Source organism: Salvia hispanica, chromosome 4 (genome assembly GCF_023119035.1).
Source record: "Salvia hispanica cultivar TCC Black 2014 chromosome 4, UniMelb_Shisp_WGS_1.0, whole genome shotgun sequence".
Taxonomy (NCBI): Eukaryota; Viridiplantae; Streptophyta; class Magnoliopsida; order Lamiales; family Lamiaceae; genus Salvia; species Salvia hispanica.
This window is the reverse complement of record NC_062968.1, coordinates 35,922,772-35,938,778: the sequence shown is the minus strand read 5'-3', so window position 1 is coordinate 35,938,778 and position 16,007 is coordinate 35,922,772. Positions and strand designations below refer to the sequence as shown.

Genomic DNA, 16,007 nt, shown 5'->3' with positions numbered 1-16,007 from the left:
CTCACACACTCTGATTATCTCACACACTCTCAGTATGAACAATCGCACACACACACACAGAGAACACACACTAGAATCTTGATGAAAAATAGAGAGGATTTTCTTGGAGAAAAGGGATTCTCTTTTATTGACTGAATTCTTACTCTACAAGATACAAAGGCCGAGCTATTTAAAGCTGGCACAAAAGTGGTAACCGCCACTTAACTAACAGAATCAAGAAGCAAGAAAAGAGAGCCTCAACGACTACTTTCTAACAAACTAACTAACTCTCAAACGACTAGTTTCTAACTCTTGAATTCTGCTTCATTCTTTAACCTTCCAGAATCTGAGTGTGCACTCAATCTAACAAAGACTATGCGTGCCCGACAACGAGGAACTCAAGAACGAGATCATGAGTGAGGCTCATGAAACTCCATACACTGCTCACCCTGGAAGTAAGAAGATGTACCAAGACTTGAAGAAGTCATTTTGGTGGAATGGCATGAAGAAGGATATCGCGACGTTTGTGGAGCGTTGCATAGCCTGCCAACAGGTGAAGGCTTTACATCAACGACCATACGGAAAATTACAACCGTTGGAAATACCCGAGTGGAAGTGGGAGCACATCACCATGGATTACCCGACGCCCAAAAGGGGACCATTTACAATTTCAAGCCGGGATAAATTTTTTCTCGGTACCCCCGGGCCAAAAGGGGATAACCTTTTTGGTGTCAAAGGGCCAAATCCCCTTTTTATCGGCCCTTTTTATGAAATTCCCCAAAGGGAAAAGGGGGACCCGTACCCTTCTTTTTCCCACCCCCTTGGGAACTTTTCCCCAACTTTTTCCAGGTTTTGGGAAGTACTTGTTCCCCCCAAACCGTGATTCACTAAAAGGGAAGTTGTTTAACCCCATTTACTTACGAGGGCGACCCGGATGATCTTGGACCGTAAAGTTCAAATTTTGAGGAAAAAATTTCTACGGAAAAAGGTTTGGGGGGGCCCGAATACGAGGAAGCCACGTGGGAGCTCACTAGAAATAACGCCACTACTTCCACCAAATCTTCTCCAAATCTTGATTTATTTAATTATTGGATTATATCTTGCACTCTATAAATAAGAGAGAAGACCTAAACCCTGTGGTTTTGGTGCTGGGGTGGTTTTGTTTTCCCTGTTTTGCCGGGGTGTGCACGCCCCGGGTAGGGGGCACATGGAAAAAGTGTGTGTGTTGTGTGTGGAAAAAAACTCATGCGTGACACGATTTGATGTTAAATCTAGAGGGTTTTTGGGTAAAAACATTTTGATAATCGATTTTATTTTTAATAATATTGAAAATAATCGATGGGAAAAGGGAAACGTAAACATGCATATTTTGATCCAATTTAAAACCATTTAAAAAGAAATAAAGGTGGAAAAAGGGTTTGCGTTTTTTGTGATAACAAGAAGAAGTGCATTTTTCAACTCCGAAGGAAATCGAGGTGGGCTTTATTCTTAAACTCTTTTTTGTTAAAATTTCTAGAAATTGGGGAAATAAAGGTGGATGAAAGTTATGCCATGCCCATGATTGTTTTGGATATTGTGTGTGCCCCCTGCCTAGATTGCGAGTGGGTCTATTAAAAAGGGGGGCCATTAAAAAGGAATTCCCCCGCAAACCCTATCCCGGGAAATGTACCGGGGGATCGGGGGGCCCCTTGCTAGTCAAGCCCGGGGGGGGGGGGCAAAGGGGGCCACACTTTTCGCACCATATGAATTGTTGATTGATGAGAAAAAGGGGAGGATTTTGGACCGGCCCCTGAAAATATTTTTTTGATACTCGTGTTTATCTTTAAATAAATGCAAAATCTCGAGTTCATAGGGAAAGGGGGGCATAACTATAAAATGTTTTGGCATGAGTCCACGAGTATGTTTAAAATACTCAGCCCCGATGTGTTTTCCTATGGCAGTTGGGGCCATGGGGGGTTGGTTTGGGGTTGAGACGGTTGAATCGAATAATATGGATGGTTGGGATTTTTTAGTGTATTGTGTTTTTAAAAAATGGCTTCCTCTTTTAATGCTTCCCCAAATTTTTTTGGGAAAATCATTACCTTTTGGGGTTTTAAATTAATTCTTCGATTTGGAATTTGGGGGATATTGCGTTTTTATGAAAAACAAGTTTGATGAGGTAGAAAAGAAAAAGAAAGAAAGAAAGAAAAAAATAGTGATGATACCATGCAAAGCATGGAGAAAAAGAAAAAAAAAAGAGAAAAAGAAAAGAGAAATGAAAGTGAAAAAGAGTGAATAATTAGTATTTGGTGAAAAGGGTATCTTGAAGGTTGAAAAAGAGATGAAGAACAAAAGTGGAATGTGGATAGATGGAAAGATTGGGGAAGAAAGTTGGTGAAGTTGAATATGTCATATCTTGGGCATTAAAGTCACTTTGGCCAAAAATTACCTCACCTATCCAAAGAGCCTACATTACAACCTATAGAAAAGACCTTTCGGACCTTTGAACTTTAGTCACACCGTAGTAGAGGAGAGTGTAGATTTCGAGCAAGCATATGGTAAACTATGCATGATTTGATGATTTGAGAGTTATGTCATGAGCTTATACACTTTGAGAGTGAGTGAAATTTCTAAAATGCACATTGCATTTTCTCCTTGTGAGGGCAAATTGGCAAGGTTGATTACATGATAGTAACTTGAAGCTATATTTCATAATACTTTACATGCATACGAGGCCATTGATACTTGTTGTTTATTTTATTTCTACTAAGTCAATGATGACACTCCACATCCTTACATGAGTTTGTTTTCTTATTTTCTTCTTCTTGTTCGAGGACAAACAAGTGTTTAAGTTTGGGGGAGTTGACAAACCCATAGTTTAGGATGGTTTTAGAGGTGTTTAACCCATGTTTTTGTTGAATTAAGGTGTTTATAATTGGTTTTCACCCATATAGTTGTTGATTTGATGAAATAATGAGTTTGTTGGGATTTTGAAGTAAAAACAGGTTAAAACGGAGCAAAACGGAGCAAATGGATGATTCCAGGGACTTCGCCCAATCGGCCGTTTTTCATCCGAAGAAATGCCTGATCGGGCGTTTTGAAGCGAAGAGAATTCCAGAGAGAAAACCCGTTCGGGCTTTTCACATCTGACAAAAAGCCCGATCAGGCGTTTTTGGCTAGCATCGTGATACTTCCGGATTGCCCGATCGGGCATTTTACACAGATACCCATTTTTTCCCTTTTTCACTCCGAGTATAAAAGGGTTCTCACTTATTTTCGAACCCTAACTTCCCCCACTGCAAAATAGAGAGAGAAATCGAGAGATTCAAGAGGATTGAAGGCAAGGAGGCTTCCATCTTCAAGAGATTGAAGAAGAAAGATTCTCCCCAACATCAAGTCCACCTTAGGGAGTTCTATTTCCCATTTCTACTATGTTTTCCTTTGATGTTCTTGTATTTACTTTTGTTTTAGCTTCCATTATGAGTAGCTAAGTCTTTATTAGGGATATTGGTGAAGTTTGTATGGAATTCATGGGTTAAACCTTGATTTATGCTTATCTATCTCTTTGTGGTGGTTTTGTTGGTTATTATGCTTTTTCATTGTCTAATTGCTTAACTACCAATTGGATATGTCTTGTTCTAATTATTGTCATTGAGAGATGCTTAATTAGATTGTTAAATAATCAACAACTCCGTGTGTTTAATGTTATCGAGAGATGCATAGCTAGAGAGAGGGCTTGGGTCCGTAGGTTTTAGGAGTCGGTCTTGAAGTGTAGGGAGGAGACTCCGACATTAGAGGCCGATCAACGCGTTAGATGCACCCGAGAGGGGGTCTAACCAATTAACCCGACCTTCCTAGCCACCCGTGAGACCCAATAGATGAGCATGATCTCTAGGTGAACACCCGTGATCCATACCAACAGATCCATATCCATACTTTCCCAAATTTGTGTGAAAGATACCTTTTATTTGCTTTAGTTTCTCAATTTGCTCTTATTTGCTTACTTGTTCTTTGTTCTTAACTCGTAGTTTAAGAAAAACCAAAAACCCCTTCTATTAGTCTAGATAGTGTTCAAAGTTGCATCGTAGTACTCAAGCCGGCATTTAGTCTTCGAGGATCGATAATTTCAACTTGCCACGTGCTATATACCCCATACACTTGTGGGTGACATATTGATTGCAAATTTAGCATGAGTCACCTCCGCATGAAGACCAGTGGCCAGACTGACGAGGATTGCAAAAGGATAGCGGAGAAAGCCTTCCCCTCTGCGGGGGCTATATAAGGAATTCACCTACTGGAACTGCTATCTGGTGCTAATGGATTCCGGCAAGTTCCGGGAAGGTGTCGATGTTGGCTGGCCGAAGAAGCAGCGGCTGAACTATGCCGGTGATTACAGCGGCAGCAGCGGCGGTTCCCACGACCTCCCCGAGGATGTTCCAGAAGAGCCGTCCCCTGACTAAGCCCAATATGAACTTAATATAAATAGGAGAATAAAGGAGAGACAAAATCATAATTTATTATTAGAGGAAATTTTCGTCCCCCTCTCTAATTAGTAGAGGAGCTCGAAAATTCTTCAGCTCTCCTCCGTGAGAAATTTCTGTCTTCTTTTTATTCGAGTCCTAGTATTTTGATAAGATCAGCCCACCCTGATATCGGAATACAATTCGGGAACCAGTCAAAGATCCGTGGTCTAGTATTGAAGATCAACACGCGGAGAAGGCGCGAGCAATCGACGATTCTTTGGAGAATCAAATCGGTAACCCTAAACCGTAGAAATCATGTTTAGGATTTATATTTTCTAAGCATGAATTATTTGCGTTCTAGCATGCAATTATCTGTTTAACATGTGAATTGATTAATCGCATAATCGGTCAAATAGAACCTTATCTGATTTATTTGCTTTGTACAAGTCTTCCGCTGTGCAAGGGGCACCAAACCCCATCAAAAGTGGACGACGCCCACAACCAGTCTACTAAGCAAAAGACTTAGACTTTGTTTGCATCTTATATATTTAAATGTTTATAAAACATCTTATAAATGTACAAGGAAACACAATGTAATAATATAGTGATTCTATTCGTGCGAAACTGCTCGAATAATACTGAATCGGGTTAAAAGTGGATTGTAGAGTTTTACGTATACAAGCAAAATTCTATTCGCGCGAAACTTGCTCGAAACATGCTTTTTAGTATACCAAACCTAACACCTCCATCCTTCGCTCGCCGCACTCGCCCGATTGGTCAGAGGAGGGCGCAACGGGCAGCCAGGGGAGTCGCCCAGGGTCCAGGAGGTCTAGTCGGCATCCCCCCCATTGGCAAGTCAGCAGCCGAGCTCGCCTTCTACGCGCGTCAACAAACGGTTAAACAGATGCACAAGATCTTCTACGAATGGAAGGAGGCAACTGACCCCGAGGAGAAGAAGTTTCTTCACTCAATGCTCGAGAGTATGTGGGTCGATTTGGATACCTTCGCGGCACAGTTGGGGGGATCAGGTGCGGGCTCAGATGCCGGGGGTGCTGCCGGTGGCAGCGGGGATGGCGGTGAGGACGGCGGTGACGGCGACGAGGAGCAGAGTGGGGCGGTGGCTCGTGTGTGGAAGCCCGAAATTTTTTTTATTATGTAATTTTTATTATTTTTAGTTAATGTACTTTTTTTTATTGAAATAAAATTAACGAATTTTTCCCGTATATGTGTCGTAAATTTAATTCCGTATTTTGTGTTTAATTCCGTAAATTTAGTTGTTTTTTTAATAGTGCTGATGATGTGGCTAGCCTATTGTTTGTCCTGATGATGTGGCAGGAGGAATTTTAGTGCTGGATGATGTGGCAGGAGGAGGAACAGGCTAGCCTATGGCTAACCTATTTACCATTGTGGATTATAATAGGGTCTCACCTTCCACTAACTCATTCCACTTACATTTCATTTAAAACTAATATATACAAGTGAGACCCCTATTCCACTAATTTTTTTCCACCTACTTTTCTTAATATTTCTTACAACCCGTGCCGCCCATAAATGGGACTCCAAATGGCGGACGAAGGGAGTACAAATAAAGTAGAGGGGTCCTGTTAGGCTGAGATTTTTTAGCTTAATTGAGAATTGAGATGCATTTTCAGCCACTCATCCACAACATTTTCGAAATGTCAACTGCAAGTAGATTATGTCAATTCGGGGGTATTATCGTCAATAGCCTGCACATCAAATGTCAATAGCCTGGGCATCAAATGTCAACAACTTATAGTTGATATTATATGTGTATAGTTGACATAATTGTATATGTAGTTGACATTATATGTGTATAGTTGATATTATATGTGTGTAGTTTACATTAATTGAATATGTAGTTGACAAAAAAAAAAAATAGAAAATTAAAAGAAAATTAAAATAAATTAAAATAAAAAAAAGTATTTATTGAATAAAATGTACGATGAAATTACTATTCTGCCCTTTCATAATTATTTAATCTAAAAATATTTTTCATGTGACAAATTCTGGACCACTCATTTAACAAAAATGAGTGGTTGATAATTAGGGGTGGCAAATCGTGTGTGTTGTGCCGTTATCGTGTCGACACGATAACAATAAACACGAACACGACCCGTTAAGAAAACTCCAAACACGAACAAGAACACAACCCGCTACCCTCAGACACGAACACGACACGAACCACTTCGGGTCAACACGACACGATAACAACACATATATGACACTATAATAATATTATAATATATTTATATTATTTCTAATATTAAATTTTAAAATAAATAAAATAATAATAATACTATAATATATTAATATCATTTCTTAACGTGTAACACGAACACGACACGGACACGACACGATAAGGACACGAACCCAATAAGCTTTGACACATACCCATTAATTTCGTGCGGGTTCATGTCGTGTTATTATGTCGTGCCAAAAGTTGCCAACCCTACTGATAATGCATCTCATTTCTCAATTAGGTTAAAAAATCTCAATTGATCATAACCCTAAATTGTTAGAGTTTGTATACTAGAAATCACCTTTCGAGTGATTGAATACTGTTAAAACTCTTATTTTTTTTTCCAAAGGAATAAACAGATTATTTTTGTCATAATGTTGTTATGTTTTACATTTAATGGATGTTTATTACATGTTTAAATGTATAAGTAACTTAACAAAGTCTAAGTCTTTGTTTTAGTAGACCGGTTGTGGGCGTCGTTCACTTTAAGGTAACACGGTCAGTTCTGAACAAAGAAAAAGAAGAATTTCACAACCCAGATCCTACCTATCATGAAAGGTTGCAATGTCAGTCCGATTATTTCTAAGCCTTTCTGAAATAAGATGACGTTGGTGTGGTATAGCACTGAATGGATCTAACAGCAAGACGTGTCTTTATGCTATCTACTCAAAGACTAGGTCTTGATAAATAACTATTTCTTAATCTACATACGTTAGCATTGAGCATACGGTATTGATTATGCACTACTTTGACAACCCAATAAACCTGGTATATTGGGTAGTGGTGATTAATATCTAGCGGTGCTAGGATTGCTATTATGTTGAATCGTGCGCGAGGTGAGTCTCGTTTGATAACATCCTCAAGAGAAGCTTGAAATAAGGTTTTATTATTCGGAACCTAGCTAGTTGGAGTTTATTACTCTATGAATAATAAATAAGATTTTCTTGCTGAGTCCTCTCTTGGAATGAATAAGATATTAATTAATTAAGTCCATAGCAGACAATAATTAATTAATGGATGTTTCTATCTTAAGTGCGAGAAATAAATATTAAGTAATGGAAACCCGAAGTACTTATAATTTCGGATTTTGATGGGGAGTGCAATATTACTTCTGTAGTGGCTGCTCGTAATATTCAAATTATAAGCTTATATTAAATTGAGTTTAATTTAATTAGTAAAAAACTAATTGGAGGAGCCCATATCCAAAACCTTCCATAGATCCTTGTCTGGGCTCAATATGTGACTTATTATATAAAGGAGAATAAATGAAACAGAAAATACACATTTTATTTTCTTCCAAAATTTTCGTCCCTCTCTCTCTCTAGTAGAGGACGATTTTTACTCTTCTTCGAGGGATTGGTTTTCCGTCTTCTTTATTTAAGTCCTAGTATACTTTGGTGAGATCAGCCCACCCTGATATCAGTTTACAGTCCGGGAACCAGACAGAAGATCCGTGGTTTAGTACTAAAGATATTCACGTGGAGAAGGTGCTAGCTATCTTTGATTCTTTGGAGAATCATTGAGGTAAAATAGCTACACCATAGAAAAGCATGTTTTAGGTTTTAATTAATTTAAAGCATGATTTATTTGAGTTATGAGCATGATACATGTGATAATTGCGCGAATAGATTTTATCTAAATAATCTGCTAAATAGATCAGAATTATTATGTAATTGATTTATATGAGCGCTTCCGCTGTCAACTCCTTCATAAATTGGAGAGTGTGATGTTTTTTAATATTTCTGAAAAGATAGCCAGTTTAAACAAGACATTCATAAAAGAAAAATGTAACGCTTTGAATGTGACGTAGGGAGCATTATCTAAAAGTATTTTTCTATAAAATTATGTGAAAAGTCGAGCAACGTGTATAGGTTTCCAGTTTCCCCACCTCCGGCTTTTATTTTGGCCTTTTACTATTTCTTCGGTTGCCAAAATATGGAATCTAGTTTTAATACGATTTACAAAATATTTTATTGACGGTCTTGTTTTCTGATGATCTGGAGCAAAATAATATGTCCAAAAATTTTATAATCTAGAAAATTCTGTGGCATGATTCTGCATCACAATTCACAGCTATAGGGGACCGCGAAGGAATAAACTTCTGTAGTATGCAACAAACGTTACACCTCCTCACTTCATTGTCAAGAGTCCAATTTTTTAAGAGTGATTTTATTTAAGTTATATGATTTTTTTTACAACTACTCCTTCCTAATAAAATACCAAAACGATTAATTTTAGGGTAACCTTACAAATCACACACAAAAAAAATACAAAATAAAGGCCCATCAACTCCAAAATAGTAGTATCACTTATTGTGTCGCATTTACCATTAAATCACGCCTTGACTAATCGTGCCAGCAACGTTACACAACATTGACAAGCAAATTTAAAATTAAGAAGCATTTATAAATATATATGTAATTGCAATATATGCTCAAAGCTCAGCTTCAATATGGATAATCACCACGGGATAGATATGAGCCCTTTATTAGTAGGCTTGATGGGTGTATTGGCGGGAAGCATAATCGTCGCGATTTGCCATTGTATAATAGTGTTTTGTAACGACGCTCAACCACAAAGGTTTAATACTAACACCGTAAATAGTAATTCTACATCGATGGCTAATACTAGGTCCGGTCATCCGACGGTCCAGGTGATTGTGGAATCCAAATATTCCGCAGAGCACAAACAAGATTCATGCTCTATTTGCTTAGGTGAATTCAGACAGGACGAATGTATCCGCGTACTGGCTGAATGCACCCATATATTTCACATGGCGTGCATTAATAAATGGCTCGAGCACCATGCAAATTGCCCGTTGTGTCGAGCCATTGCAGTTCATCCGCCGTTTCCTAGTGCAAGTTTGCCGCCGGTGATTGATAGCTTGTAGAGTGAATTATTTGAGTAAGTGCATTGTGCATGTCAGGTTCTTGCTTTATTTTTTGCTTTGTATACTTCACTAGAAATGTATGGAGTTCATTTAATTTTCCATAAAGCGTGTGAAAAATGAACGGCCCAGTCCAATCACGTTGGTATTGAACAACGTCTCTTTTTTTCAATTGAGAAAAGTAAGAAGGGTTTTATTGGGCCGAATTTAAAAGGACATATTGGGATATGAATGCTTTGGGCCGACTATATATATTAGTAGTAGTGTTTAATAACAAAAAAAGATTAAATCAACATTTTTTTTTCTGGCTAAAGTATCAACCTATTTACTAACACCATTATAAAGTAAGCATGTGTTTATATATTTTTAATTTTTTTAATATTTAATATACAGATTACTTAGTTGCAGAAGTAATTTTTAATATTAAAAGTAACGCCAAATTTTCGTTTTTGGGGTAAATTCATAAATTTAAATGACTGAAAATTTGATACAATAAAATATGTTTTGATGAAAGACCAAGTAGTTGGGAATGTGAATAAAAAATGGCAGAAGCCCAATGTATTAAGAAATGTCAAATAAATAAATAGTTTGATAGAAATTTTAACTACCGAATAATAATCATTGGATTAAAAATGTGCTGACGTTTATTATTAATTCCATATTTACAATTCTATAGAGAGAAATCATCCCTACTTAATTTATAAAAGTATAATCAATAGCATCTTTTTACAATACCACTCCATTTTACTCGACATATACTAGTAAGTATTAGTGTGCATCATACGAGAAACAAAACTATCACTTAGTAATAAAGTGTGATTAAGTTGCACATTATATTGTATAGTAACCTACACATTAAATGAGAGAAAATTTCCAGTTGAGACTTTAATATGAAGTTAATTTCCAGTGGTCTAGGCATATCAGATGGAAATATGATTTAATATGTCCTCCCAATAAACGAAATTGATTAATGGTGAATAATTACAAAATAAAGGTCTATTTCATCTTGTCGATTATAAATTAGTACTACAAAATAGAGAACGTCTTATTCTATCCAGGCTCCAAGCGATTTAATTTTCCCTTACACCATCACTTCACATGCTCATTTATAAAAAATTAAATGAAATAGTTCTATATATTTTTGGCAACAAAATAAATAATACTAGTAGTATAATTTCAATTCATCTTATTTCATGGGTCGGTCATAACATATTTATTATAGAAAACACTCTTTTAGTAAATTCATTTTATACTTGTAAGAGCAAAATACATTTCAATCAAGTGATAAAAACAATCTTACTCGGACAACTAAATTTTTACTCCAAGAGAATGGCATTGCAAAGACATATTGCCGTTGCTATATATGCTTTATGGGAGTACTACTCTACACAATGATAACCCAAGAAAAATATACAACATTATCTAATTTGGTCCATACTCTTTTGTTTATGGGTCGTCAATGAATATAAATTTATTGGTCACGTTACGGTGAACTCGAACTCAAGACCTTTGGGCCCCAGAAATTACCACTCTACCGTTTGGTCAACTCACACACATGATTCGTACTCTTTTTACATTGGGTGGAGGGGGTTGCAACATTTAAAATATGGGGTTTGAGGAGATCATATTTTTCACGGAAAGTTCTTGTATAGTAAAATTGGAAAACTGATAAACAATTTAATCCAAGTATTGGTGTTAAAAAGAATATTATTACGAGTATATATATCACTAAAACTATGCCCCTTTAGCAGGAAGCTATCCTCAATTCTTCAGTTTTGCTAAAAAAAAGTAAAATTAGGAAAAATTTAAAAGTGATCAAGCTGATTAGATTGTTGCATTAATTTGAAAAACTATTAGAATGAATCGGCAATCGTTTAACTAGTTCGACAAAAATGCTTTTCCATAGTTACTTGAATTAAAATGCTGATTTAATCATATCATATGCATTATATACTAGTAATTATTATCAAATTAGAATACGTCGGGGAGTGTTATATTGCTAACTCATAACTTAATTGCTAACTACAATTAAATAATAGTCATTAGATATTCAAATTAAGGGACTAGATCATTAATCCCTAAATGTCAATACGATCAACGAAAAACGTCAATAAGACCATAAGATTTATTTCCAAAAAATATCAATAGGGGTATTAATGTCAATTAACTACATGTTTAGTATAACTAACTTTTAAAAGAAATCCCAAAACTTTAAATTCATATAACATATATCAAATTAAAGATAATTTCATAAGGATTCCAATTCCAACGATATCATACATGCATATGTTCCGACGTCAAAATTTGAAAAAAAATTCAAAATTTTTTAATTTTTTCGTACAAGCAGAAATGTCAACATACTATATAAAATATGTCAATATAATATATGTAGAATGTCAATATAAGCAATGAGTTAACATTCTTAAAGCATTGTGTTGACATTCTCAAAGTATTGAGTTGATATTTTCAGAACACTATGTTGACATTTTCATCCAAAACCCTAATTTGAAGTTTTTTTATTTATCTTTTTCGATTTAATTAATAAAAAAGAAAATTACATGTGGCAAATTGTAGACCACACGTTTTCTAAAATCCTATGGCCTTAAATTAGTTGTAGTTAGCAATTGATCACTCTCATGTGGCAACATATCATCTCCTTTCGATATATTTCGAGGTAGGGTGGCAGCTTATATAGAATTCACTTTATATCTTGACGCTTACTGAAATTATTTTTGACACCAAAAAAACAAAAAAAGAAGGAAAGAAAATGACATGCGTATCATCATTTTTCTTGTATACAAAAGTTTTGCATTATATTTTGTACTTGCGAATGCCAATAATGGCGCTATAATTGAAACCAAGAATGAAGTTTCGCAATTCATTGTCCTTTTATTCTTTTTATTTTGCGTTATCACTCTTTTCTACTTTTTGTCTACTCAAATTTACCAAACCGTAGTGGTATATGTTTTCCCTTTATAAGAGCGATACTCCTATTAGGGTAAAATATTCCAACACCACGCCCTTCTTATCATCTTACCATTAGTAATCTTAATAGATAGATATAGAAATAAACAGGACCAAATAAATATTTTCCATCCAAATACAACAATGATGATGTGTCGCTTAAGTCTAACTTAATTTACATTTTTGGGACTATATGTGAAAGGGATAAATTCGTTGCTTGTGAAAATATATAGAAGAATGATAAACATGATGATCGTTTAGGGAAATATAATATTGTAGAAACATTCTCATTCTTGAAAAGCGAGCCTTTTCTAGTTAAAATCTTTTTCAAATTTCGAGAATGAATCCGATTCTCTCCTATAAAAGCTTATAATCCACTGTTTAACGGAATTCACTTTTTAAAATCCATCCACTGTCCGCTAAATTCTTTTAATTTATTTTGCGAAATTATGTGTTTAATTTTGTCCAAGAATATAGGTATAAAATTCATGTGGAGAAGTGAGAACATAATTTCAACATTTGCACTAGAACAAACTTGAAGATGAAATCTACTAGCAATTGTAGCTATTCTCTCTTTTTGCAACAAGAATTAATGTGAGAATTTGTGCTCACACACATTACTATTTAGATACATTACATTGTATGTGTATATAGAAATGGTGGTGTATGTGTATCATCATGTGATTAGTAGTCCCATGCAAGAAAAGAAAAGGGGTAGAGATGGGAAAGAGAGTGGGAGTGGGGAAGCATAACAGAAACCCCAGCCTTGAAAAAAGTTTATCGTGGTCGGAAATAACACTGTTTATTTCAAACCCCCAAGACTGACCTTTTCTCCTTTTTAATTCTATTTTCAAATTTTTATATACATCACTTTTACCTAGAGATATGTTAAATAAATTCCAAGAGAAAGTAACACTAGAATTAAGCCACAAAGAATGGTTTGCTTAATGCTTGTGTCAAACTAAATATAGTCATAATTAATTAGTGTGTTAATGCTGGGAACCCACACTCTCAATCAATACATTCTCCCCCCTCTCAAAATTATTTAATTATTTAGCATAAAAGAAATCTCCACTTTTTCCATGCAATCACAGCAATGTCTCCACACAAAAGAAGCTTAAAGGCTAAGTAATTAAGAAACTGAAACCCTAAAAAGCAATAAAACAAAACTAGACAGAGTGAAAACAAATTAGTACCTCTCTCCCTCACTCCTCTCTCTGTGTGTGTGTATATATATACATGCATAAAGCCCCTCGCTTTATTTTAGCATCTATATTCTCATTCTTCCTTTATTATTCTTTCTTTCTCTCTCTCTCTCTCTCTCTCCCCATTTGGCCTAACCCTCCAGTTGATGTGATTCTCCACTACACCTCCAAAACCAAACAACCTTTACAAAAGAGAAAGAAAGATCAAGAACCATGGTTTTTTCTTCAATTCCTGCTTATCTTGATCCATCCCACTGGAATCAGGTAAGGTGTTTTTTTTAATTTTTCCCCCTCTTTGATATCTTATGCTTCCATGGTTGAGCTTCTTTGTTCAAAAAGCAACAATTCAAAAGACATATTCTCATCCCCCTTTTTTCCTTCCTCTTTAATTTTATTTTGAATATACTACCACTGTGTTTTTTTTCATTTTGCTTTCTCTCTCCCTCTCTCTCTTTTCATTTAATTCCATACAATTTATTTGCAGCAACACAATCATCAAATAATTGGAAGCAGCAGCGCCAACCCTCTGGTCCCACCACCGCCGCCCCCTCCGCCTCAGCCGCATGGAGGAGGGGGCTCGATCCGGCCGGGCTCGATGGCGGAGCGAGCTCGAATGGCCAACATACCGATGCCGGAAACATCCCTGAAATGCCCTCGCTGCGAATCCACAAACACAAAGTTCTGTTACTTCAACAACTACAGCCTCTCGCAGCCGCGCCACTTCTGCAAGACCTGCCGCCGCTACTGGACCCGCGGCGGCGCTCTTCGCAACGTCCCCGTCGGCGGCGGCTGCCGGAGAAACAAACGCAGCAAGTCCTCCAGCTCCAAATCCCCAGCCAGCAGCGAGAGGCAGCCCAACAACCCAAGCACCACAAGCACCGCCTCCACCAACAGCGCCACCTCTAATATGTTAGGCCTAACGCCGCCGCTTCCGCCTCTCCGCTTCATGTCCCCTCTAGGCCAGTTCACCGACAACTTCACCGCCGATATGGGGATAAACAATTACAGCGGAATAGCAGCTTCCACAGCCGGAACAAGCGAGATGAATTTCCACGGCGGCGGCGGCGGTGGAGTAGCCTCGCTTTTATCAGGTGAAGGCGGCGAGCCGTGGCGGATGCAGCAGGTTCAGCAATTTCCCTTTTTGGGGGGTCTGGATGCATCATCCCAAGGGTTCTACCAGTTCCATGGCGGCGAACCGGGGTTTCTAGGAGGCGGCGAGGAGAGGCCGAAACTGTCTAGCCCAATGCTAACTCAGCGGCAGCCGCCGGTGAAAATGGAGGACAATTCAGAGCATAACCTAAATAGGCAAATATTGGGCGGAAATGAGCAGTGGAATGCCACGCCGGCGGCTAATTGGAGTGACCTTTCCAACTTCAGCTCTTCTTCTACAAGAAATCCGTTGTAGAAAGACACATCTGCAAATTATATGGGAGGAGATGACGATGGTCAAAACCCTAGAATTGGTAGGTTTGTTTGTTCTCTTCAACTCAATTTGCAGCCTAAAACATATCTATATGTGTATCTACTTTCTCTTTTTCTCTATGAGTGTGTGCTGCCTGAGAATGTTTTAGACAAACTGTGGAGAATTAATATGTGAGATTTATTGTAGCTTGTGTTACATTTGGAGATGTAATGTTTTTCAGGATGTGAAATCTGATCTAATTTCGGGTTGATATAATATATGACATGTTTCACATTTCCACCCATTTTTGTTAGGTGACCTTGTTTTACCCATGCAAATTTTTTATATGTATTGTTCACATGGGAAATATAAAATAATTGAAGTATGATCTCTTTCTAATATCTTGATTAAAATACTCCTAGCATATTCTCTCGATCATTAATGCATAAACACTAGTATATTAATTTGCCAGCCTCCCTATTTATTGGTGCCTTTATCAAGCGCGTATGTGTATTGTAAATTGTGATTTGTATCCCTAGCTAGCTAGATCTAATGTTTCTGAAACAAAGATTTTCTTTTCTTTATATATGGAGTATGTTCTTTCAACAATTTAATTCCGTTGGTTTTTTCTTTGCATCATTTGACGTTCTTTAAAATTAATAAGGGTTAATAAATGGTCTGTTTATAATGTTTTAAGACGGGTTTCAATTTGTTTAATAAGATCTTTGAGAATTGCTTGAAGGAGGCTAAGGAAAATATTCATTTCAATCGTAGCTACTAGCGCAATACATTTAGACCCAATACTTCATTAACTCTAATTCAGCAATTTAATTTCCAGATTTGTAATACAATGTATTTCATTTTTATT

General features: G+C 36.8%; 2 protein-coding genes across 2 annotated transcripts; both read left to right on the top strand.

The window, feature by feature from the left end:
• The first annotated feature begins 4,274 nt into the window (after positions 1–4,274).
• LOC125220985 (E3 ubiquitin-protein ligase DZIP3-like) lies at positions 4,275–9,571 on the top strand. The gene is made up of 3 exons (XM_048123109.1): positions 4,275–4,405; positions 5,148–5,545; positions 9,396–9,571. Exons 1-3 carry the CDS (start codon positions 4,275–4,277, stop codon positions 9,569–9,571), a joined length of 705 nt encoding a protein of 234 aa, XP_047979066.1.
• Positions 9,572–13,797: 4,226 nt separating this feature from the next.
• On the top strand, positions 13,798–15,433 carry LOC125218303 (dof zinc finger protein DOF5.1-like). The gene is made up of 2 exons (XM_048119937.1): positions 13,798–14,001; positions 14,222–15,433. The coding sequence occupies exons 1-2, from the start codon at positions 13,951–13,953 to the stop codon at positions 15,140–15,142; spliced, it is 972 nt and encodes a 323-aa protein (XP_047975894.1). The 5' UTR covers positions 13,798–13,950; the 3' UTR covers positions 15,143–15,433.
• The last annotated feature ends 574 nt before the right edge of the window (positions 15,434–16,007 follow it).

Coding starts and splice junctions, on each gene's coding strand:
- LOC125220985 (XM_048123109.1), top strand. CDS start 4,275: ATGGATTCCGGCAAGTTCCGGGAAGGTGTCGATGTTGGCTGGCCGAAG. Junction 4,406..5,147: donor GAGGATGTTCCAGAAGAGCC/GTCCCCTGACTA, acceptor CATGCTTTTTAG/TATACCAAACCTAACACCTC. Junction 5,546..9,395: donor GCAGAGTGGGGCGGTGGCTC/GTGTGTGGAAGC, acceptor CTATTTGCTTAG/GTGAATTCAGACAGGACGAA.
- LOC125218303 (XM_048119937.1), top strand. CDS start 13,951: ATGGTTTTTTCTTCAATTCCTGCTTATCTTGATCCATCCCACTGGAAT. Junction 14,002..14,221: donor ATCCATCCCACTGGAATCAG/GTAAGGTGTTTT, acceptor ATTTATTTGCAG/CAACACAATCATCAAATAAT.